At 41.5% G+C, this 25042-nt stretch overlaps 1 protein-coding gene across 12 annotated transcripts in view; it reads left to right on the top strand.

Moving 5' to 3' along the window:
- The window catches only part of LOC113012359 (C-myc promoter-binding protein-like), an 87087-nt gene extending 62045 nt beyond the window's left edge, over positions 1–25042 (top strand). For 3 of the 12 annotated variants that reach the window (XM_026152848.1, XM_026152537.1, XM_026152624.1), the window contains 17 exons: positions 2276–2417; positions 5999–6127; positions 6430–6522; positions 7701–7820; positions 8094–8243; positions 9332–10515; positions 11397–11631; positions 12118–12209; positions 12293–12468; positions 13119–13280; positions 14827–15007; positions 15758–16012; positions 16209–16326; positions 17906–17932; positions 19706–19868; positions 20516–20580; positions 21039–25042. In XM_026152848.1, coding sequence (XP_026008633.1) covers positions 2276–2417; positions 5999–6127; positions 6430–6522; positions 7701–7820; positions 8094–8243; positions 9332–10515; positions 11397–11631; positions 12118–12209; positions 12293–12468; positions 13119–13280; positions 14827–15007; positions 15758–16012; positions 16209–16326; positions 17906–17932; positions 19706–19868; positions 20516–20580; positions 21039–21175 — 3429 coding nt within the window. In that variant the 3' untranslated portion in view covers positions 21176–25042. The remainder of the gene's footprint in view (positions 1–2275; positions 2418–5998; positions 6128–6429; positions 6523–7700; positions 7821–8093; positions 8244–9331; positions 10516–11396; positions 11632–12117; positions 12210–12292; positions 12469–13118; positions 13281–14826; positions 15008–15757; positions 16013–16208; positions 16327–17905; positions 17933–19705; positions 19869–20515; positions 20581–21038) is intronic. The other 9 variants (XM_026152980.1, XM_026152920.1, XM_026153187.1 and 6 more) reach the window with 6 other exon arrangements.

The following is a 25042-nucleotide window of genomic DNA, read 5'->3' as shown; positions in this document are numbered from 1 at the left end:
CCAGCCTCGTTTCATCTTCAAAGTTCTCACTGATGGAAGGAGGTTTTGGCTCAAAATCTCACGATACATGGCCCCATTCATTCTGTCCTTAACACGGATCAGTCGTCCTGTCCCCTTGGCAGAAAAACAGCCCCATAGCATGATGTTTCCACCCCCATGCTTCACAGTAGGTATGGTGTTCTTGGGATGCAACTCAGTATTCTTCTTCCTCCAAACACGACGAGTTGAGTTTATACCAAAAAGTTCTACTTTGGTTTCATCTGACCACATGACATTCTCCCAATCCTCTGCTGTATCATCCATGTGCTCTCTGGCAAACTTCAGACGGGCCTGGACATGCACTGGCTTCAGCAGCGGAACACGTCTGGCACTGCGGGATTTGATTCCCTGCCGTTGTAGTGTGTTACTGATGGTGACCTTTGTTACTTTGGTCCCAGCTCTCTGCAGGTCATTCACCAGGTCCCCCCGTGTGGTTCTGGGATCTTTGCTCACCGTTCTCATGATCATTTTGACCCCACGGGATGAGATCTTGCGTGGAGCCCCAGATCAAGGGAGATTATCAGTAGTCTTGTACGTCTTCCATTTTCTGATGATTGCTCCCACAGTTGATTTTTTCACACCAAGCTGCTTGCCTATTGTAGATTCACTCTTCCCAGTCTGGTGCAGGTCTACAATACTTTTCCTGGTGTCCTTCGAAAGCTCTTTCGTCTTGGCCATGGTGGAGTTTGGAGTCTGACTGTTTGAGGCTGTGGACAGGTGTCTTTTATACAGATGATGAGTTCAAACAGGTGCCATTCATACGGGTAACGAGTGGGGGACAGAAAAGCGTCTTACAGAAGACGTTACAGGTCTGTGAGAGCCAGAGATTTTCCTTGTTTGAGGTGACCAAATACTTATGTGGATTCATGGATTTTTTTTTTCACATTCTGTCTCTCACAGTTGAAGTGTACCTCTGGTGCAAATTACTGACCTCTGTCATCATTTTAAGTGGGGGAACTTGCACAATCGGTGGCTGACTAAATACTTTTTTGCCCCACTGTATGTCACATGTCAAAGAATAAATAAAGGATTTTCATTCAGCATAAATGCGACATTGCATGATCAGTGAGAAGAGCTTTGACATCACAGCAGCAAACTGAACAGGTTTTAATGTTTGCAGATTTTTGGCCTCGGTGGGTTAGACAAACCATACCAACTGTTCTCTGTCATCAGTGCTCTTTCATATGGATCTGTCTTTGCACTACACGAGGCTGGACTGGGTTCATAGTCAGACTGTTATATCAGAGTAAGAAGTCAGTCAATCTCATTTAAAACTAAATCTCATTTATCTTTTAATTATGTAAAATGGGATATTGTTTTCAGCCAGTTCAACTGTCAGTATGAAACTAGAACCAGCAGGTGATGAACTTTACAAACAGCTGCAGTGTTTTAATTAATGAGTTCCAGAGATGTTAGCAGAGGGATTTTCTTTTAGCCCTTGGCAGAAATGGGGTATCATTTCCACTTGCTCTTCTGTTTCTTTTAAACTAAGCCCAACTAAACGGTCTGCTGCCTGTAGCTTCACATTTACTGGAGCAATATGAGGGTCATATTCTTCCAACTACCCTCACGAAGCACAATTCACAAAATGTCAAGCTTTTTTTTTTCATGTTGCTCAGGATATCATCATCGATGCCATTCAGTTCAGCCTAAAAAGTAGTTCTTCCTTGAATACAAAATGTGGTTCTTCTCTAGCCCTCTTGTCACTGCTGACAGCTCAGTAGTGCGACCTTATTTAATGAAATCTTCTGAACCTGCATACAAAAAACGACGGTGTGATAAACCCAGTTCTGTTCGGCTGCGTATCACTTTTCTTTATTATTATTGTTATTTTTCCAGGGAGCCCCCCCCCCCCCAATCAGCCTGTTGAACGTGACTTGGTCACCAACAGCTGCAATTCTGCTCTTCTGATCTTGAGTGTGACTGTAGATCTAATACCAGTGCAGTTAATGCCTTTGATGAAATATTCATTCAAGATGGGTTTATATGGAACAGAGATCGGTCCTATTTCAGTTCAGTCACTTCAAAATATTCAGTCGAAATAAATTGAATCAAGTCGGACGCTCGTCAGACTTGTCACGCTCATTTAGGAGAAGAATATGAAAATATTTTATTTTTGAATTAATTTGGCAGCAAACATTTTTCTTTTCATGATATGATAGGAATCTGTTTCCCCTCCTGATGTCATCCTATCCTCACATCCGTCCTCATTTTCTTTGTCCTGCTCCTTGCCCAGGCGGTACTGGAGAGCACATGGCCCTCCAGCACCAGAGGAGGATACTTCCTGTGGATGAAGCTAAGAAATGTCATACTGGGCGTGGCGCAGTTCAAACGGGCACTACGACGACACGCACCCCTCACCCAGAGCCCTCTGTCAGGTAACTGTGATCGGTAACAGTCTGCATTCCTGAGAAAAGAAATGTCCCTTTTTCTCTTATTAGTCTGTCATCTTTAATGAAGAGAGTCAGAGTCCTTGACCTGACACGTCCCCTGGTGATTTGCATTCAGTCTTGGAATACTGTTACTCCACAAGATCTGGATGTAACTAATCAAATTTGGCAATAAAGCAGTAAGTGTAGCATTGCAGGCAGAGCAGATGACACACTGAGCATGCAGCTTGCAGCACAAGAGCCACAGACTGTCTCGTTAGCATTTTTTCCTGCTTAAATCTACTTATGATTTCAATGACAAACATGAACACACAACCAAACTCCAGGAAAAATGCACTGCTGATGTTGCTTTCCAGGCTTGATGGTTAATTAGTAGCTCAGGTGCAGTACATTAAAGAGGACTGCAACTAAAACTAATGATGTGTAATACTCACATGCCGCTGCAATGAGCCGAGAAGAAAAGGAGCACTACTGATTTTTCTTCTCATAATAATAAAAACATCAGCAGTACATGCAAAACATCTGACCGTAAGTTCAGTTGGACCTTCTGTAAGCCCAAGCAAACTTCCCTCACATTTTTCTATCAGACTTGCCCATCCATGAATGTCAAGCTCTGAAAACAAATTCTACCTGTCCACCATTCCTAAAATTAAATTTGCACCTATATTACAGTTGAAAGGTGAAACTCTAAAACACAGCTATCTCAGCATGCGATTGAACTCCCCTGCATGCCAGTGAACACCTGCACACTCACTGCATGCTAATCCCCAGCCTGCTAATCCCTGCTTTTTTAAGATACTGCCTGTTAGCAACGGGTGCATTGTGTTCTTCTCCACAGTTCAGTGCTGATTCAGTCTGAAAGAGCCAAAGGTTCCTGTGTGTTCCCATTTAACAAGCACACACTCATCCTTGCACAAGAAGCACACAAGCCACAATTGCACTATATCTTATTTATAGTACACAACAAATTTCCATTACATGTGCACTGTCAAACAACTCTTTAGTCTACGCTAATAGCTAATTAGAATGAATCAATTTTATGTGCAACAGCTGAGCCTGTCTTCCTTATAATTAACACAAAATTACTAGATATTATCCTGCTAATAAATTTACAGTTTAGGAAATTTGGGCAAATTGTATAACCCAAGTGAATTGTTACAACCACTGTTTTATATAATTGGATTTTCTTCAAAGGGCCCGTGTCTGTAACTACTCGTGTGCAGTTGCCAACCTCAAAGAAATGTCATGCGTTCAAGCATGAAAATGGGAATAGGACATGTGAGTGAATGCAGTCTGTTTGTGAAAAAAATCTGTTGCCGTCTACATACAAAGAAATTAGGGCTGGGTATCGTCACTGATTTCTAGAATCGATTCAATTCCAATTCACAGGGTCCCCAAGCGATTCGATCCACGATTCGATTTAATTCAATTCTATTTGAATCTGGGAAATTTTGACAGTCAGAAATATTATAATTCAGATCAGTACATTTACATATTTTTGTATCTATAAAAAGGAAGCTGACACACGCAAGACTTTATCAAAGGTGTGAGCATCACAGCAGATGCCTTTGTGTCAAAGTAGCTGAAGATAAAACACAGAAAAACATGAAGGTTTTCCTGGCCTGGGATTTTATAAAAATATTCTGCAGTACATCAAAAAACGAAAGAAAACCATTAATCAACACATGAACATTACCTCTGAAGTTACAGCGGTTTTATTAGCGACACGGCTAAGCGTTTTGCATAATTTTAAAAAGTTTAAATTTGTTCAGTATTGAACGGCAGAAATTAGGTTTTCTTTTCGGAAGTATATAAAACGAAAAAAAAAACCTCGGCCGACAGAGCTGTAAACAACGGTAGACTTGTGCGTAACAAGCAAGCAAATAATGAAGAAAACAGATTTTTAGACGGGAAACTGTTCTTGATACAGAGAGAGAGTGAGAGAGAGCTGTGCATCGTGGTCGAAGCAAAACAGTAAAAGTAAGAACGACAAACATCAAACATGACGATGTTTATGTGAAGCGTAGTTTGGATCTTCTTTTGCTGCTGGTTCGGTCAATATTGTTTGGAGAGACATCAAACTAACAGCTTTAGAATCAGCGCATAAAGGGCGAAAACACAAAGCGTGGACCCGCAGACAGAAACAAACCCACCCCTAAAAGAAATTCCAATGAAGTACTTACATTCAGAGTTCAACCAGAACCTCACAGATTTGAAAGAGAAATTCCTCTAGTTGCTGCAGGACAGCATTTTTATTGCAAAATGATCGAGTGATCAGCAACCTTGCTTTTATATATGAAGCTAACCAGACTGCAACATGTTGGTAATCTGTCAGTTTTTACAAACTCAACAGCAGTTATTTGCAAAACTTTGCCAGTCTGCCTGAGACTGATTGCAGATTGTTTGGAGACAGGTTGCCTCCCACCAGGCAACCTGTGCAATCACCTTGCACTCATAAAGGGTCACCCAGATGTTGAGGGTCTTGTATGCTCAACCTCTGGACACCCTGCGGGTAGCTGCTACTACTTGGAATGAATCAATGAAAGAAACTCAGTGAAGCTCACCAGGCAGCCATGGATTTTTTTCTAGTCATGAGGAGGTTTCTGTCCTGTTTTTACTCTAGTGTGACTGAGCCATAAGTTAGACAGAAAATCAATTAAAAAATCTGATATAAATATACATAAAAACATGCAGAGGCTCATTTTCATAAACCATGACTCCTGTGTTATCAGTGGCACGCTATGTTACCTGATGTGTTACATTTTATGTAATAAAAGGCAGATTGACAATGTTAGTGCAGTGCTGACTTCGTGCTGATCAAAGAAGCATTACGTATTCACGTCATCAGCTTTGTTTTTAATCTAGTCCCAAAATGCTTTTCAAAAAAAAATATTTTGCTTTGAACTAAGTCAGAGTTGCTGGAGTGAGAGAAATGAAGACTTTTTCATGGAAGAGAGAAAGAACATTTCCTGAAACGTCATGGTCTGGCTCCTATGGGTACCATTCAGTGAGGCTTCCAATTGAGGACCTGTGTGGTGTCTGTCTGACAAATTAGAGACTCTGACATCATCTCACTCAGTTGTGAATCGAGGTCTTCTTTATTCTTTGGTCAGTCAGTTTGTGCTGTTCTGTGGAGGCCGTGGTGCTCGTGCTGTATGAAATCTGTTTACTACATCAACAAAACTTAATGTCTTTTAACAAAAATCCTGTTTCAAAGAAAAAAGTCATTTGGACATTTGAGAATATAAATGAACCCACAGAGGCAGATTTTTCCACACACTCATCTAGCTGTGCCAATACAGGGGTGATGGTTGCTCAAAATGGGCATCTGTACGCCTGCAAAGATACTCCAGTGTGATTTTAAGTAATCATTAATTTTCATTTAAAATATTTATGAGTTAATTTTCATGAAATGAAAACACGTTTTTCTTTCCACCCACAAAATAATGAATTTTCTATGCAATCCAAACTGGTGTAATTGATGTAAAAAGAGGTAAAAATAGAGCGGCTGTGTCTTGTTGAGCTTAAACGCCACCAGCCTCCTTTAACGCTTTGTTGTTTTTGGGCAGATGGCAGCGACCTGGACGCTGTGAGTCACGGCAGCCTGGATAGCTCTGCCGACACTAACCTGGTCGAGCAGGGCCCCTACGCCGCCGACTCCATCAAAGTAGACCCCACTGATGATAGATCTAGCACAGGTACACTTCAGATGGTTGCTGCGTGACTCCATCTTTCAATAGCAGCCATCTTATTCAACATCTTTTTCTTTTCTTTTTGTCACCCTTTCATCCTCCCTCCTCATTCGATCCACTCACCAACTCACTTACTCCTCATTTCCCTCTTCGATTTACACCTCCCTTCCTCCGCTTCCTGTTTTTCCTCCTGTTAATCCTTTTGTGCATCCATGATCGCCGCCTGGTTTTTGCGGCTGTGGTTTCTGCTCTGCTCTGTCCCTAACCTGCCTTCACTCTGGCCCTGCCTGTGTTGCCCTCGCATGCAGTCGGCTGTAGGGGCGGCAGCTTGGGCACCAGGGCCCCGGTGGCGCACTCACACGGTGGGGGCTTTGAGCTCAGAGAAGCCACCCTCCACCCAGGTAAACCCTCTCTCTCTCAGTCAGCCTTGTCTGATTCTGGTTGCGTTTGTCTGTGTTATCTATCTTAGCTGCTCTGCAACATTTTTTATTTTGCTCGTCATTGTCATTGTCACTGTTACGTGTTACTGTTTCTTGCTCTCCTCCCTGTGACTTCCTCTCCTCTTTCTTTCCTCCACTGTGTCATTGCTCCATCCAGCACATCAAAGTCCACTTCTATTTCCTTGCTCATTTTTCCCACGAGTTTTACTCTCACTCTCACTACTGAGTGATTTGTCTTTGTCAATTATGGCGAGTAATTATCCAGAGATGCATTCTTTTTGATTACGGAAATCATTTTAATCATGGAGATGGCACCTCAGCAGGAAGCGTCGCCTCGTGTGCATAAAGATTGAGAGTGAGACACAGCTCACAGCACAGCAGGTGGGAAGGACCTCCATGTGCAGCTAACTGGTTATTACTCTCCAGGATTTGGAGTTGTGTTACTCGCCGTCAGTTGCAAGTTGTTCTATGCTGTATCACAGCTGAGCTGTGCAGCCTCATGGTTTATTTAGAGGTGATTGCCACAAAGGCTCGTGTGGAGGATGAAAGAGGAGAACGAATCAATCAGCTCGTTGCCTGAGGACCCCGAAAACTTTTAGAGACAGATGGAAGCGTGAGCCTCGAGCCGTAGCAGTCAGAATCATTAGCAGCTGTAAAAATGCAGTTTGTTTTTATATGGTAACTGTAGATCTCTGCGTGCCTCGGGGGGGATTCCTTTATCCAGTACAGCTTAGCTGTTTTTTCTGCCTTCTCCCAGCACTAACAATGTGCCAGGCAGAACTGAGAAGATAAAGAGAAGAAAATGGCTCACTGGTTCATTCTCTCATAGATGTTTCATGTATCTCTCTTCCTACAGTGTAAAGCTACAGTAGATTCCTGTCCATGTAAGATTTTAGTCCCATAGCGCAATGCAGTGTATAGTGTTGTTATCTAGCATACAACATGGAAGTAAAGGGCTTGGACCTCAACTTTGTTCTTGAATTGTCCCTCTGCTTACACTTTCCGTGTGTGTGATGTGTATTTCTGTGACTTTGTGCTTTACTAGGTAGATAATTAGATATTCAGATAATTCACTGCCTGTGTTTGTCCTTGTCTTTCACCCAAGTTGTACTCTTTTTTTTTTTCCTTCTTTTTTTTAGGTGATCAGTCAGACTTGGGTTATAATTCCCTGTCAAAAGAGGAGGTGCGGAGAGGAGACCCCGCTGGCCAGGACTCTGCCCCTGACAAAGACGACAAGAAGGAGAGCGACTGCAGCTCCTGTCAGTATTCTGTCTGATCTGATGTCACCTGATATTCCTTTGCCTTTAACTGTGGGAAAAAAAAACCTAACTTGGCAGCATTGTAGCCACGTGGGATTTCCCTTTCCTCTGCCTTGATCTTTCTGTCTCCTCTAGAGATGATTCATTCCTTTTGGTTTCTCATGAACATCAAAGCTTTCAGTTGTTTGTTGTCCTGCAGTTAATTTTTTTTTAAAGAATGTTGGTGTGTTTTGTGCTGTGTGCATAAATTGTAATTGTTTTTCGTGTTTGTAGTGTCAGAGACAGAAAGTGCCAAGGGAAGCAAAGATTGCCTCCCTCAGCTTGACTTGGAGATGAGTTCTTCCTTCAGACCCCGTGGCATTGTTCGCAGCAGCTGTCCATTTGATGACTCAGCCTGTAAACCCAAGAGCTCCGCCAGCGCAGGTAGTTGCAAACTTTAGAGCTTAATGTCTGTGAAGGTTCTCAGTCATCGTAGTCTAAGGAGCTTGGAAAGAAAAGCGTCTGGACTTCTTTAAGTTGCTTGAAGACGTTTTACCTCTCATCCGAGAAGCTTCTTCAGCTCTAAGGGTCAAATGGTGGAGAGTCCCAGATTTAAACCCAGTTTCCCCCCAAAGAGGGACAAAGGAGGTCACTCTTTCGAGGATGCCAACATTCACATTTTGGACAGAGAGGACAGATGGTTTTAAAGAGGAGTGAAAGAAGCCATTTACGTCCACTGTGAGCGACCATCTTTGAACAGAGGCGGTGGTTTACGACACCAACTGTCTGCCATCTATAATCCAGTTTTGAGATCCCTTCCCAGACGCCTTAACACCCACTCACATCCTGGGCCATCTGACCTCAGGAAATCACATGATAGGGTGGGGCCAGGTTTCGCAATGAGCTCACCCGAAACCCTGGCTGATTGTGACCCACACCCGCTTTCACACTTTGGCTCATGTTATTAGGTAGAGGATCATCAGGGGGTCCTTTGTCCCTCTTTGGGGGGGATACTTGCACTGGGTTTAAATCTGTGACTCTCCACCATTTGACCCTTAGAACTGAAGAAGCTTCTCGGATGAGAGGCGAAACATCTTCAAGCAACTCAAAGAAGTCCAGACGCTTTTCTTTCCAAGCTCCTTAGACTTTAGAGCTTAATAGATTTTCTAATGTGGTACCTTAACTGTCTCTCTCTGCTGTAATTCACATTTCAAGGTTTTCTTTTTGGGATTTCCTCAATATAAACATAGAAGTGCCTTGGACAATTTACCCGTACTCATACTTTTATTTTGTGACAAACAGTTGAAATTATTTAGCTGTTTCAGTTCACAGCTTTATTTTTTGGGTGTTCCTTGTTGAAAGGCTCCTCTGTAGTTATAGTTGGTGTCTTTCCTCATGTGCACAAGCTGGACTGAGGCCATGATCTTTTCTCTAACATTGAAAATTAACAAGTCAAGTGATCTCACTTCCTTTGCTCACTCGTGCCATCTCCTGATACAAATGCCATTTTTCTCTTTCTCCCTGTCTGCCAGACCACGTTGCAGGTCTCCTCTTCACTACCTCCCTGGATGAGATTGGTGAGATTCAGACAAACAGTTTGCTCCGGAGACATAAGAGCACTCTGGAGGAGGTGGTGGGCAGCGCCAGCAGTGGCTCTGCGCTTGACTGGCAGGGTGTAAAGAGCCGTCGGCTGAGTGGTGACACTGTGGGAAGCAGTGGGAGTGGCACCACTGTCCTGGGCCTGGGCATGAGCCAGGGTGAAACTGATCCAGATAAAATCGCAGGACACCTGGGCGCAGATGCTAAAATCCTCGCTGGTGCCAACTTCACTAAGGCTAGGAGGCCTCATTCCCTGGCTCTGGGTGGGCTCGAGGGGGTAGCTGCTAAGTCACACGCTGCCAGGAGTAGTGATCACAGGGAAGTGGATGAGGAGGCGGAGCGGCAGGACTCCAGCGATGAGGACAGGAACACTACAGAGGCCATTTTTGATCTGGAGGATTTGGATTTCGAAAAGCCCTCTAAGGGGGCAAAACCTTATAAAAAAGCTGTTGAACGTAGCGCCAGCTATGGTGGTGTGAGCACCATGACAAACAGAGGCACTGTGAAGCGCACAGGTATTGAAACAGGCTACGACCCTCTCTCCCTCCTGGCAGCAGAGTCTGATCAGCAAAATGAGGAACGGTACACGGAGGGGGACCAGGCCAGCACTCCTAGTGCCCGGAGGCACCTGGCCAGGGAGATTGAGCTCTACATGAACCACATGGGCAGCCCGCTGAGCAGCCGCACGCCCAGTCTGGACTTCCAGGACCCAGCCAGCCCCGTCCTCCTCCACCATTCCTCACTCTCTGCTTCCTCCCGCAGAGCCAGCCTCCCCCACAGCTCCCCCCTCAGGACTGCAGGAGTGTCTCGCTCCCGCACCTTCCAGCCGCCGTCGCCCTCGCAGCCCATCTCGCGCCAACATCTGTGGTCTTCGCCTCCAACTCGAAGCTTGAGCACCACCCCCAGCCCGAGTCCTCGACCCAGCCCCTACAGAGAGAGGGCGGACAGGATGAGCCTGACGTCACCTTCACTCTCCTCCTCCTCTTTTGCTTTAGATACACTCCTGACGCCAACACTGGATGTGTTCAAGACCAGCATGTTCTCTGCTGGGAAGGGAGTAGCAGAGAAAGCGAGCCGCTGGTACACGCGCCTTGCCACATACACAACACCCACCAAGGTACAGAGTCCTGCTCTCTCTTTTCATTGAAAAAAATAAATATGGTGTGCTGACCACATACAAAATAGGCTTTAGTTTGATTTTGATATTTTAGAGAAAATTCACAGGAACCTCAAGATTTCTCAAAATCGTCTGGCTGACGCTACCATTTTTGTTTGTTTTAGAGTATTAGATGTGAATTTACACCCTAATTTTAAACCAATAATGTATGTTTTAAGTGAAAAATATCTCCAACTACTGTGCAAACGCCTGTAGTCTTATTGATAGAGAATCTGTACTTCTACACTGTAACAAGTTTGTGCCAGTGACTTACATCAACTATTAACTATTCTATAACTCAGCATATGAATGAGACCAAAGCCTGTGTGCTGCTGCCATCTTGTGGCCGTCCAGCAGGATTCTGTGAAATCCTACATTAGTAATTGTGTCATTGTGTTCTGCTCTTTATTATAAAGTTTCCAAAACAATAGAGAAGAAACACCACAAAACAAAAATCTCTCCCAAAGACAGTACATAATCTTCTCCTGCCATGTGCAAACTGTGTGAGTGTTCCTTTTGTGAGACATTTCAGAAATGTGTGTCCTCATTGGAGTTTTTGAGACTTTCACATTATCCATGTGAATTCTTCCCCCTGAAAAACCTAAATAAATTGCACAATTTAGTAGCACAGTTTGTTGTTTTTTTGTTTTCTTTCATATAAGCAACTAAATATTGTACCTGTAGATTTGAGTGATTCGTGCTGTGGTTTCGTTTATATTTTTACATTGATCTTCTTGGAGGCAGTCAGAGTTACTAATAAGTCATTTAAAATAATCTGCAGTTGCTGTGAAAGTTTGAAGTTAGACTGGCAAAAACTGAAATGCTCTGCTCTCCTCATCCAGGACAGCCAGAGTGACCGTTTGAGCGTGTCCTCCCTCGGTGCGGGAGATCCAGACTGCTCCTCACTGTTAGATGAGGACTCTGGAGACACAGAGCACTCAATGGTCTTTCCATTGAGGAATGGCCCTGTTGGCCCTCCAGGACCTCGCAGGAGTCCCAGACGCAGCCCCCTCCGCAGCCATCTGGACAGTCCCACTGCAGGATCGAGCTACGGAAGACCCACATCTCTGCTCCCTGGTCAGCACAAGATTCACTCAAATGAATGTTCTTTTTCCTTTTTAAAAAATTGTGCATTTTTTGCTTTTTATTTTTTAATTTCTTTCTGTTTCGTGCTGCTTTGTTTTCTTTCTTTAATATCATTCTCATGTGCGTTGTGTTGGACTCATAAAGCACTCTGTGTTTATGTGAAAAGCACTGTATAAATAAATGCTTGATTCTAGGCAACGGGTTTCTACTTATCAACCAAGAAACGCTATCGCTGTATTTTCCTCTTTAGTGTAGTCAATGAAAAAACAAAGCTTTGCAGTTTGTATAGAAGAATATAGAATTTGATTATCTACAGTATGCTTTAGACCTGCTTTCAGTAGTCTGGCCTGTTCTTTATGGCAAACATTAACACACCAAGATGGAAAATGACAAGTAGTCTGATAAGAATAAAGAATAAATTCAAATAAATATAATTGCCCCCTCACATATTCTGACAGTTTGTTCATCCTGATGCAGGACTGCCTGGCTTCTCTCTGCCAGACAAGTCGGACCTCAGCTCTTCACGGTACACCAGCAACACTAGCATCTTCAACAACTACGCCATGGAGGTAAAACTGCAAGATAAAAAATATCAAAACTAATCTTCCACAGAAGCTAAACGTGTCTCTGCGTCTGTGTCCTCTTCCTCCAGCTGCTGATCTCCAGCTGTTCTCGCTGTAAGACCTGCGACTGCCTGGTGTATGATGAGGAGATCATGGCCGGCTGGACAGCAGACGACTCCAACCTGAACACCACCTGCCCCTTCTGTGGAAACCCATTCCTGCCGTTCCTCAATGTGGAGATCAGGGACATGCGAGGACCTGGCAGGTAGGCAAATGCTCAAGTGCTGTATGTGTGTATGCTGTTTTTATGTGCTTGTTGACTATTGACTATATTGTCAAAAAAGATGAAATAAATCACCTTCAATTCTTCTCCCCTTCATCTTTTCCCCCTCCGTCCATATTGATTAAATGCCAGAATTATGTAAAGTTACTTTTTAAATGATCTAAGGCTTGCTTCGTTTCAAATAAAGTTCAACCAAAAGTTAGAGTTGAGACACGTACATTCTTAGTCATTAATTATTACGCGTTTAACACACTGAAACTAAGGTGACCTTCATCAGAACTTTATGGATGTTGTGTTAGCCTAGCTTTAGCATAAGCACATCCAAGTGGAGATATGACTAAATTAAAAGTCATATCATTTTTTTAGACGACACCAAAATGTTGTAAGTGGGCTCCAGACTTGAGTGCTTTTGGTCTCAAAAGCAAAGAACCCCACAGGTGTAATTGATTATTTCTGTTACTTGATGTTCTCTTCAGTATCGATAACGCTGCTTCAGGTAAGTAAGAAGAATACAGACAAGCACAAAACCTTCATTGTGATTAAGTTCTACTTAAAGTTCCACTACTTGAGAAATGTCTTATTAAGTACTGATTAAGTAATGTTTTTTTTTCCTTTTTCTCTCCTCTCTGCAGGCTCTTCCTGAAGGGCAGCCCATCAGTAGATGAGGCGACGACCTCGTCATATTCTGCCTCCACAGGGCTGGACACAGGGACATCCACCTTGTCTACTCCCTGTCCCACGACAGCTATCTCCCCTCAGTCCCCTATGATTGCTGTGCAGGAGTGCTCAGCAAGGTATGCACTCATACTCAGTGTTAAACTACATTCTTACATTTACATTTGTTTACATGCTCTTGTCAAAATCAAAATATTTGCTAGTTTTCTTTTGAAAATTTAAGAAATTCTTTAAGAATTAAAGTGTGGACAGTAGTGACAAATGAAACCCTCTGACTGAAACTGGAGCACGTACAGTAAAAAGAACACAATTACTGACTGACAGAGATAAACAAAACATTTGTTGTATAATGAAAAGCTTGAGGCTACATTAGCTGCTGCTAACATACCACACCTGAATGTAGTGGAGCTTTTGGCTACTTATGTTTTTGCTCATTTCTGATTTAAATTTAGTATCAAAACATGTTAGTGAGACAAATAATCATACAAATGTTTTTAAAATCTTTCACAATATTTGTTAACAAGCAATGCATGAAAACATGAAAAGATGGTGCTTTGTCTAAAATATGAAAAAATAAATTAAAATAAGTACTGCACTGTTGAGACACCTTCAGATTAAAAGGACTTCTTTTTGTTCTGTTTGTTTGTTGTCTGTGCTTCCGTATCTTTTACCTCGTGTCTTGTACAACTGTTACAATGTTATTATGGTCTGAGATCTGAAATACAGTGCGATCATCATCATCATCATTAAAAATTTTGTTCTTCCTGTAGTTTAGTTTTAGATGTGCTGTATGATTTTATTTTTTTTAATTTATTTGTGGACCTCTGCTCATCTTCATGCAGCTTGTCTGGTTACACAATGCTATTGAACTGAAAAGCTACTGTAGCTGCATCCACACACTCCACATCTGCATTGTAAAAGAGCAGTGAATCTGCATCACCTGTCCTAACAAAGCTCAGTGTGTGTGTGCCTGTGTGAGTGTGTGTGTGTGCAGGTGCAATTTTGTGAGGTATTTGGGGGGAAACTTGAGATTATGAAATGTGTGAGCAATAGGGATGAACAGAAACAGATATATCGCTAAAATACTTGACATAGAGCAAGCAAACAGATGTGTATTTACCACAATTGTGGCATTAATTGCTTTTGAATTATGTTCCCTGATCTGCATCCAAGTGTAGACAAGTACAAGTTGAATAAATTAATACCATGAAAATTTGTCTGGTCTTTATTAAACACAGCTCAGTACACAGTGGGCAAATAATTGAACATGTGAAAACATCCTTTAGCTGCAGGATGAGAAGGGATTTTGAACTATTGCTCCTGTTTCAGTTTATCAGTCAGGTGATGCCACAGGATTTCAAGTTGGTTAAAGTTAGTATTCACACTTGGCCATTTAAAACCTGAATTTTCTCTTCCAGCCACTCTGGTTTTCATTCCTGCTGTGCTTTGAGTCACTGTTTGCTTCAGGTTGCTGCCCTGACACTCTCCTGTAAAATATACAGTTTGTAATTCGAAGGCAGAGTGAAATTTCTTAATGTGATCTAAAGAAATCAGTGTTGCTGTTTATAGAAAAGTAACACTATACCTAATCATTGACCCTATGTTCAAATAGTCAGTATTGTCTATGGGAAAAAGGGCCAAATTGTCTTTGCTGTATCTTTGCAGGTCTCGGTCAACCAGGGATCAAGGCATCAATATACCCGTAGAACGCCGGCAGGGGGCGCTATCCTCTGGAGCTCCTATAGCCCGTAGTGTCAGCGCCTTTGGTCCTCTGGATGAAACGACCCGACACAACTGCTGTTTGCCAACATCAGGCAGCCTGCCCAGTTGTCTGAACGAAGCCACGGTAAGGCTGGACTGTTGTGTGTACGGCATGTCTTGAATCCGTGAACTTAAGTGTTCATGTTCGGTACCTCTAGTAGTTTACTCTGGGAACAAAATACACAATGAAAGGAGAGACAGAGGTTTTAAAACGTCCAGTTCTGAAAATAATGCAAACCAAAACAAAAACCTGTTGCTGCATATCCCTTTGTGTTGGATAACTTCAAACCTGTCTTCATTAATATTTAACCATAACAATGTTAATCACTCACATCTCCTGCATATATAAATAAGTCATTTGGCTGTAGCTCAGGTGGCAGAGCAGGTCAGCCACTAATCAGAAGGTCGGTGGTTCGATCCCAGGCTGCATCCTGGCTGCATGTCAAATATCCTTGGGCAAGATACTAACCCCATGTTTGCCTACTGGTGGTGGTCAGAGGGCCTGGTGGCGCCTGTGTCCGGCAGCCTCGCCTCTGTCAGTGCGCCCCAGGGCAGCTGTGGCTACAATGTAGCTTGCCATTGCCAGTGTGTGAATGTGTGTGTGAATGGGTGAATGACTGAATGTAGTGTAAAGCGCTTTGGGGTCCTATGGACTAGAAAAGCGCTATACAAATGCAGGCCATTACCATTTGTCATCCATCGATCCATCCATTCACTTTCGTCTGCTTATCTGGGGCTGGGTTGCAGCCCACACAGAGGAATTCCCAGGCCAGATCGTGGCTCTAGAGCACAAGCTGGCTGTGAACCTAAGCAGTTCTCTTTTTGTGACACTCAGGACCCACTGAGTATGGAGTGGCGGCTTCACAACCCAGAGCCTGTGACGGTTCCCTACCTGAGCCCACTGGTGCTGTGGAAGGAGCTCGAGAGTCTGCTGGAGAACGAGGGCGACTCAGTGATCACAGAGGCTGACATGGTGGACCATCACCCCATCATCTACTGGAACCTGGTCTGGTACTTCAGACGGCTGGACCTACCCAGCAACCTGCCAGGTCTCATCCTCACCTCTGAGCACTGCAACAGAGACTCCCAGGTCGGACATGCGCACACGCACGCACGCACGCACGCACACACACGCACACACACGCACACACACACACACACACACACACACACACACACAAAAGATCCAATGGCTTGTGATAATGGAAGAAAAAAGAAAGGAATATTTTTTTGTTTCACAGCATTTTTCAGCATTGGCACGTCTGACTCACACTGTTTCTTCTCAGATCCCTCACCACTGGATGTCTGAGGACAGTAAACATGTGTTGATCCAGATCCTGTGGGACAACCTCAAGCTGCACCAGGACCCCATCCAGCCTCTGTACATCCTCTGGAACACATACAGTGAGTTGCACTGCTTGGACATGTTTTCTATTTCCTCAGATATTGGGGAAATTTGCTCAGGTCCTGTAACCGTCTGTCCAAAATGAAAATACAAAAAAGAAGAGAATATTGTAAAACCTGCGTATAGATGGAGGTTCTTTCAGCAGCTCTCAACCAAAAACAGAGAGAGATTTTTTTGTGTGTGTTAGGTAAGTTAATTAACGTTTTTTATGAAATTCAATAAAAACCCTTTTAACACATTTATGTGTGTTAGGGTGAGTATATGCCTGCATATATGCATAAAACATATCTATGCATAAGCTTTTTTTGCCTCACTTCGTTTTAATGTTAGTACAGATGTTCAACAATGTTAAATAATAACTGTATATATATTCTAGAAGCAGTTTGATCAGAAAGCCTCCCGTGTATATATGCTGAACAATAATATTGTTTTTAAAGGTGAGACCACTCATCTATAATATTAGTAAGTACATTTCCATCTGCCTAATTTTGTCCATATTTTAACAAAAAAGTGGGAAACAAAAGAAAATCCAAACATGGGCTCGCCTCAAACTTTTTTAATTACAGTTACAAACTGAATATATTCTGCTGTGTTTTAATAATTTCAGTAAATTTGAATTAGTTCCACCGACTTCTAATATTCACATAGTAGTAGTAGTAGATGCACATTTTTTTCTAATTATATTTTCTTTTGAGGTTTCTGGAAGTTTTCTGGGCTAAACTTGAATGAAAGCCTGACTGGTGACAATCAAAAGACAAGAAAATGTAACTGTCATTTGCTCTCCCAAAGATCCATCACAATTAAACACCCCTAAATCCACACTAGGTAGCAAAGTTAGGAAGAAGTAGTATTGTTTATCAGTCTTCATACAAAGGCCACACAAAGGACGGGGCTGCTGTCAGGACAACTGCTTTAGAGGGTTTTTAAAACAGCCACTTGACCCTGGGACCAATCAGCAGCTGCCAGCTCTCCAATCAGGAATGACCTCCAGAGACTCTTAACAGAACACACAGAACTAAATCCAGCCACTGTGATCCAAATTATGGCCAGGGCTGTAACACAGAGTTCTAAGTAGCACGAAGTAAAACATAATAAGATTATTTATGAAATGTGTGGCTGAAAAATTACAGAAGCTTTCACTAAAATGCTTTATACAGTATGCTTAAAAATGCTTAAAAATAAGTAATCCAGTTTGTCCTTACTAACAGATAAAGGATGGAAATGCTCATCGATTACTATTTTGTTTTTCAGCATTTCTCAGGATTGAAACTTGTTATGTTCCAAGTTCCAATCACAAGAGTGAGTTAAACTAAAGAAAAGATATTCAGGATTAAAATGAGAATTAGAATTTCAAAAAAAGCCCGGTCGTTTAAATGAGTCTGAAGTTGCAGGGTTTTTTGTTTTTTTTTTTTGGGGGGGGGTCTTCTTTTTTTTTTAGTCCTGGGAACAGCTGGATTTGTGAGGGCGAATACCACAGCCTGGTGCTAACATGTCTGCAGTAACTGACTGTTTAACGGAGGAGGAGGCGCAGTGGCCGATCTGTGTGCTAACAGGCTGTGTCTGCTCTCTGTCTTGCAGGACTTAATTGTACTCTGTTGTTAGAGAGTGAGTGTTCACCTCTGCTGCAGACGGCCTCAGATGAGTCCTGTTGTTTGTGTGCTGTCCTCTGCTCTGGCTGTTTCCCTCTGTTCTGTGTCCTTTGCTTGTTGCACTGCAGTGTTGTCTGTGGAAAGTCAGCGGCTGGTTTCCCAGTGTTGGAATGAAAGTGTTTGTGCGGTGTAAAATCTTACTGAGACTTTGACTCTGAGGTGGTTTTGACATGTTTGCCTCAAATACAGCCCTGCTCTGTATTTGAACGTGGGTTTGCATCTGTGGTGACTGTCCGCTGTGTTTGTCCACTTGTAATGAGGACATTCAGCAACGTGTGGTGCTTAAAGGGCTGGGTACTGAACACCGACCGCTGCCACTCCTGAACACTGTTACTGTTTGTAGTTTAACAGGCAATCTGTGTAAAGTTTGACATTCTTATTTATTAGAAGTTAGCTTCTAAATATATTGCAACTTTTAACCTTCAGAAATAGTTTTATATAAATCATACTATGTTATATGTACTAACAGGAAGTTAGTACAGAGCTTCAGGTTGCAGTACTGGTGGGTCTTTAAACTGTAAATATAGACATGACAGTGTTTTATGGCCCTAGTATCCTAGGAAATTAGTATGTTATGTAACTTCTAACAATTTCATAAACAAAAATATATTTTATGCTAATATTTGAGTATAGTAGTAGTAATTTTTTTGTGCATGCATGAAAATGTCTGATAATATGTATTTATCCCTGAGGGTATCTGCCCATCTTACAACATTACTATATCATTTACTATATCAATAGTAATTAAATACTTATATGAAACTAAAGGCAAAATATGAATGTAATATGTGTTCCTGGATATGTGTACATATATTATAAAACTTCCATCTTTTTATATTAAAAAGTGAAGCAGTATGTAGGTAGGAGCAGTAATAATGCAGTTCTGTGCTGAGAATAAATGAGAAATATCAGTGAACAGTTGTATTGCATGTAATGTAATCTTATGGTAACTGTTTGAAGTATATTTCGGGGGCTATTTTCAGTTTTATTTATGCAGCACAGCGGAGGCACAAATATGAGACTAGACAGCAGAATAGGGGAGACGTGCACATGTGCAGTCAGGGCTCTGCTGTAAGGACATTTTTACCACATGTATGTACTCTCACAATGCTGTTATAATAAGCTAATTATAATATAATGTATAATATATAATTTTAACTATAATTTAATTTGAACTTACCTGAAGAGAGAAAGAAGATAACTACACTGGTCAAGTATAAAGCAACAAATGCAACAATTCTTCATGACAGGATGTTGAGTCGTAGTTTTCTAGCAGAGTTTCTGAAGTGAATTAGTTAAGCTTTGAGAGAAAACTGTACTGTTTGGCAGAACAGATTGTAATGACTGTAATTACAAGGAACCACGTAACGTGTAACAAATAATTACTCTTAAATTTAAATCTTAAAAGCTACAGATAACATTATTTTTATTTTAATGTATATGACAAGTAAAGTATTCAGTTGTTAATTTGTATATTGCCGGGTTACATTCATTATGTACTGTGCATCCACTTTTTAACCCATGTTTTTCATTATAATATTATTGTACTAGATTTACTTATTCAACACCTGCAAGTGTAGTACCACTTTATGCCTTCCAGATACCCAGCCCCAAGTGCTTCTCATCAGAGAGAGTGCCCACTCTTCACAGATGATCTATTATTGAAATTATTTTCACATGTCTGATGCAAAATCATGATGAATTGTGTGCGTGTGTGCTTGTGTTCCAGATGTTGGTTACCCTGTGTCTCGGCCAGTCCCAGAGGAAGAAAAGCCGTTCAGTGAGGAGCTGCTGCACAGTATGGTGAAGAGCATCCAGAGGAACGACGTCAGCCGCCCGATGGCTCAGCTGCTGCAGCTGCTGGGGCAGACGCTTGGGGTCAAAAGGCAAAGGTCAGCACCAACTGTTCAGTCACGTATAAGGACAATTCATATTTGAAGGCTTTTCCAGTTATATTGTAATATAAATTGGCCACAAATGCAGTAATAAGGCATTTATTATGTGTAAAATACACAGGCCGTGCAGTTTTGTTTGGTAATATTTTCAGCTGTGGATTGATATAAATTCAGTCCTCTAGTCAGTGCCGTTGGGTTAGTGGGAAGTGTATGTCACAGAGTCCGGAAATGTGACACACTGAAACATGCTCGCAGAGAGATGCACTGTGCTCATCAGGGAGTGTTATTTGGAGAGTTGATTTGATTATTGTTCTTATTTTCATTCACTTAACCCCGACAACCACAAACGAGCAGTCAATTTACACAGTTTCCAATTATTGTACTTGCAGTAACAGGACCTGAGAGGGAAAAGGGAGACAGCATGACTGTTTAATACCTGCTTGAATGTTTGCATGAAGGCAGCAAAGTTTGCCTTGTGCTTCTGCTCATTATGATCGGCGTGTCTGTTCATCTAATTATTGTGTTTATGGAAGAAAGACCTACCAGTTTGGGTTTAGGAAAAAATGATTCAAATATACACGTTTAAAGCACTCACTCATCTGCCATTTATACTGATCGCATGTGACCTCGCCTTTCTTCCTCAGAAGTTTGTACAGGGACATCCTCTTCCTGTCCTTGGTGGCTCTGGGAAAAGATAACATTGATATTGGTGAGTATTAAGTTTATGTCTTGGATGTGTATGTTTTAAAAGAGTGTTTCTTACATAACATACGTATATATGTGTGTGTGTCAATAATTCATTTGATTAACTCTATTGTAAAATTCATAAAACAGCATGAATTCATTTAAACCTGAACTTTGGGGGAAGTATTAATAAGCTATAAATGAACCTAACTGTATATGCAGCATCACTGCTCTTCACAGCAATTGTATTAGCGAGCTATTTATTAGATTTTTAGAACTTTAAAGATTTTTTTGAGTTTTGTTTCCAAGTCCAATATCGGCTCCGTTTTGCTCAGCCAGTCCTCATTGTGTCCTCAAAGAGATAAAAGTGTAAATGAGTGCAGTTACATGTAGCCTTAATGAACTGATTGACATGTTTAAATGTTTTAAGAAAAAATCTCCACCCACATGTTATTTGGCTGCCGATCTCTCCTCTTCCCACAGACGCCTTCGACCGTGAGTACAAGTTGGCGTACGATCGCCTTACACCCAACCTGGTGAAGCTGACCCACAACTGTGACCGTCCTCCGAGCACAGGTGTCATGGAGTGTCGCAGGACTTTTGGAGAGCCTTACTTGTAAAGAGTCACCTAAACACACCATGATTAACTCTCATTATCCTCATTGTTGCTTTAAGACTAGCTCAGGAAACCAGTTGGAAGACCACGAATGTGCACTACGGGAATGTTTGGGGGAACTCTGTAAGCGCTCATAGGGGTACAGGTGACTGTGGACAGCATTATGTAGCCTGAAGTTTTAGAGACTTCTATCTATGAGGACAGAAACACTACACGCAGCGTTCATAAACTCCTCTCCATGCAGTGTCGAGTGAGCCGCAACAGCTTACATTGGGAATGAGTGACAGTGATGCAGATATCCTGTAAATACAAAACAGGAAAGGATTTTTTTAATGTACCATTCTTATTGTATATCATTTCATCATATGAAGACTAATATTAGCAATATTTTAACTGGAACTTTATTTATACAAAGTCAGCTTATGTATTGTACCGTCCTTTTGTTATGTGCAGTGTTTGACTTTGACCTGTGGTCGCTGGCCGTCTTCTCGTCTTGCAGTTTTAAACCAGGAAAAATGTTTTCGCTCAGTGTGGAAAAGATGCAGTACATGTTTGGTGTGTGTTTTCAGTGAGCTTTCTATGCTTTATGAGATGGAACTTTTTTAATTAGATCTGCATAAATTTTGAAGACAGATTGCATATATCTACAGGCTTTCTAGTTGTCAGCGAAAAGTGAAGGAACGTAAAGCCAACACGGTGGTTTACAGAAGCCCTGAGAGGCGAGTGAGGCAAACAAAATCAAATGAATCTGATATAAAGTGTCCTGTATTTATGACTAAAGACCAAGCTGGGAAAAATGGTCTACCTTCCCTTCTCTGAAACACAGGGGAAAAGCATGATCCTGCATTTACAAAGCATTTGTTTTTCACTGTTTAAGCCATAAACATCAGAGTTACAAAATAGTTTTTTCATAAAAATAAACAGCAGAAACACGTCACAGTGACAGAGTAAAAGACCCTATCATAAATCAGTTCAGATTAAACAGCACATTTCATTGTAAAAAAACAATCATGTTCATTACTTTAAATCAGTGAATGTTATGACCCTGATCCTCTCAGGGAGCGATGAATGCTGATCACGTTAATCTTTTCTTGTACTGAAGAGCATATGTCCTTATTACCAGATCAAGTGTATTTTTTTTCACTTGTCAGAGAAAATGGTATGTTTGGGGTTTGTTTACAAAAAACGATTTCTGAGCTTTAAGCTATTCATCCCCATGAAAAGTACCACTTTTAGTCTTCTTCAGCGGGGTGTTTGTTGTCAGAGTACATATCAGTGTTACAGAGGTGTTACCGGCCCTATAGGAAGCCACATAGCGGTGAGGAAGAGGGCAGATTGCGGACAGGTGAGTCTTCTGCAGCCAATCAGCATTAAAGCTCAATCAGAGCGGTTAACAGGGATGGCAGACAATCTATGATAGATGGAGCAGTGAGGCATGTGTAACACCTCCACCTTCACCTCAACCACAAAAAAAGATAACATGTCACCAAACCATTGTTTTTTTACTTTGAAACTTGACTTGATGTTCAAAGGCTGTAAAAATAATAGCCAACACATCCGCCACTGGTATGAGTTACACATGAGTGCGTCGCATTTGTTTACATTCATTTTCGTGGTCTAACCCGAATCGAGAGATGAATTTGGGGTTGTAAGAGTTCACAGCATGAATTAGTTCAAATTAAATATTTTAAATGGCAAACATATACACAGTCAGCCATAATAACAATAATAATAACAACAATAATAATACTGAACCTTTTATGCAGTTTTTTTGTTATTCACAGTTATTTCTTTAATTCGTGATGATAACAGCAGACTGAAATTTAAAGTCAAAGTAAACTTTATTTGTCATGCTGGCCACACAAGGACTGCATAGTGGGACAAAACTGTGTTTCTCCTAGAACACCATGCACTATAGTCATAGTAATTATACATGAATACCCAGCTAAGATCAAAATCTACAAATATTGCACAGCAGAAACTTAGGCACTATATGTGAATCTTTGTACTGATGAATATTAAAAACATAGGTGCTCATGTTATGCAGACACTGAAAATATTGCACAAATTAGCAGCAGTTACAGAGACATTTTGTGTGAGAGTTTGCATATACAACAGTTCTTGGATTGGTGTGTGATAGTGTGTATTTAAAGAGAGTTCAGGACTCTAATGCTGCGATAGCGTTTTTTAGAGGGCAGGATGGTAAACGGTTTGCGTGTCGGCAGCTCTGTGCAGGCAGGATTTGGTGTGTGGTCCTGTGGGGGTGAGAGAGGAGACCTGGCGACCTGACCTGGTGTCTTCACCATTCTCTGAAGTTTGCTCTGAGATGTTGCTCTCTGTAGTGCTTCTGTGGGAAGTGTTGAGGGCAGAAGGGAGTCTGATTGCTCTTCTTGACCGCTTCAGGAAGCGCAAGCGCTGCTGTCTACCTTTTGATGAGGAAGGTGGTATCTGTAAGCCCAGGAACCCGGTGCTGTTAACTAGCAGTGCGGTGCTGTCAAGGATTGTGGGTGGAGTGTGGGATAAATAGCGTGAACAATCACCCTTACAACATACAATATCAATTGATCTATGTGACCTAAATCACTTTATCTGGAGGGAAAACCAAAGTGAAGTTTTGATTTGTTGGTAACAATTATCCAACTATAAAGATATCAATGAGTCTTAGCGGAGGTTAATAAAAGAGCTTTGTGTTTATGGTACAAACTGTAAAGTCCCACCTGTCATTTAATAACAGCATATCTGAGTGTTTATTGCACATGCAGCCAGTTAAGCCTGTGGCTGAATCAAATGACTTTAATCTCATTGCCTTCTGCTTCCATATCGGTTTAATACAATAATCCAAATCATTTTAATGTCTTGGACCTCAAGGTGGCTCCTGTGTTTTGTGTTGTCTCTTCTTTGCTTGTCTATGGATGCAGGTTGTCACCTGCCACCGAGCAGCCAGGATGCCAGAATCTTTTGGGAACATATGTGGAGAAAAGGTTTAAATTTTTCACTCTGGCAACATCCAGCCAGTTTTATTAGTGTTGTATCAGACTAAAGCTAAATTAAGAATTCTTATTTCAGCTAGCATAAACAAACAGTAAAAGAGGACTTTATTATAAAAAGTGGGATTTATGAAAAGCTTGATACCTGGAGATGTTTACACCCTGAGGTCTGTATCCACCATTGAATTTACTAAAGATTTAACTTTTGGACAGGTGTAAAGATAACAGAGTTCAACTTTGCAAAGAGCCTACTTCACTTTTAATTTGAATATAAAGTTCATATTTTAATTTTTTAAAACCCTTATGGGGTTATTTAAGTTCTAGAGACCGTATGATGTTATGTTGGAGAAAATCAAACGGACCCTGGAGTGCATTGCCTCTGTCGCTTATATTTGTTACTGCCTTAGTGAGGATATTAATCCAGCTTTGAAAGGCAGAGTGGTTGAAGGAGGACCCCTGACTCTGAAATCACCAAGGTCCTATGAATATCAGCCAAGTCTTTGATTTGTGGCATGGCTAAGCAAAACTGGAAAATTTTAACAAGTTGCACGTCTTTGTCCCTGAAAAAAAAACCCAAACCTTTAGGTGTGGAAATCTCTTTAACTGGTGAATTTTGATTTGGGAGATGACACATCAGCTTAGAAAGGCTGTGATTCATTTGTGGATTTCTGTTGTGTTTAAAAAACAATAGTACTGTAAAAATAAATGATTTTGCAGATTCTGGGCCATGTACATTTGAATTGCCCTTTGTATAAATCACATTTTATAACCGTGTATTCACACATGTGCAAAGGTCCTTTTAGAAGTGGTGAAGTTCTGACGTTCTGTACAGCGACCAGATCTACAGGACTGTTTAAGTGTAAATAAAATCATTTAAACCCTCA

Source organism: Astatotilapia calliptera, chromosome 1 (genome assembly GCF_900246225.1).
Source record: "Astatotilapia calliptera chromosome 1, fAstCal1.2, whole genome shotgun sequence".
NCBI classification, from domain to species: Eukaryota; Metazoa; Chordata; class Actinopteri; order Cichliformes; family Cichlidae; genus Astatotilapia; species Astatotilapia calliptera.
This window is presented reverse-complemented; position numbering and strand designations above follow the sequence as displayed.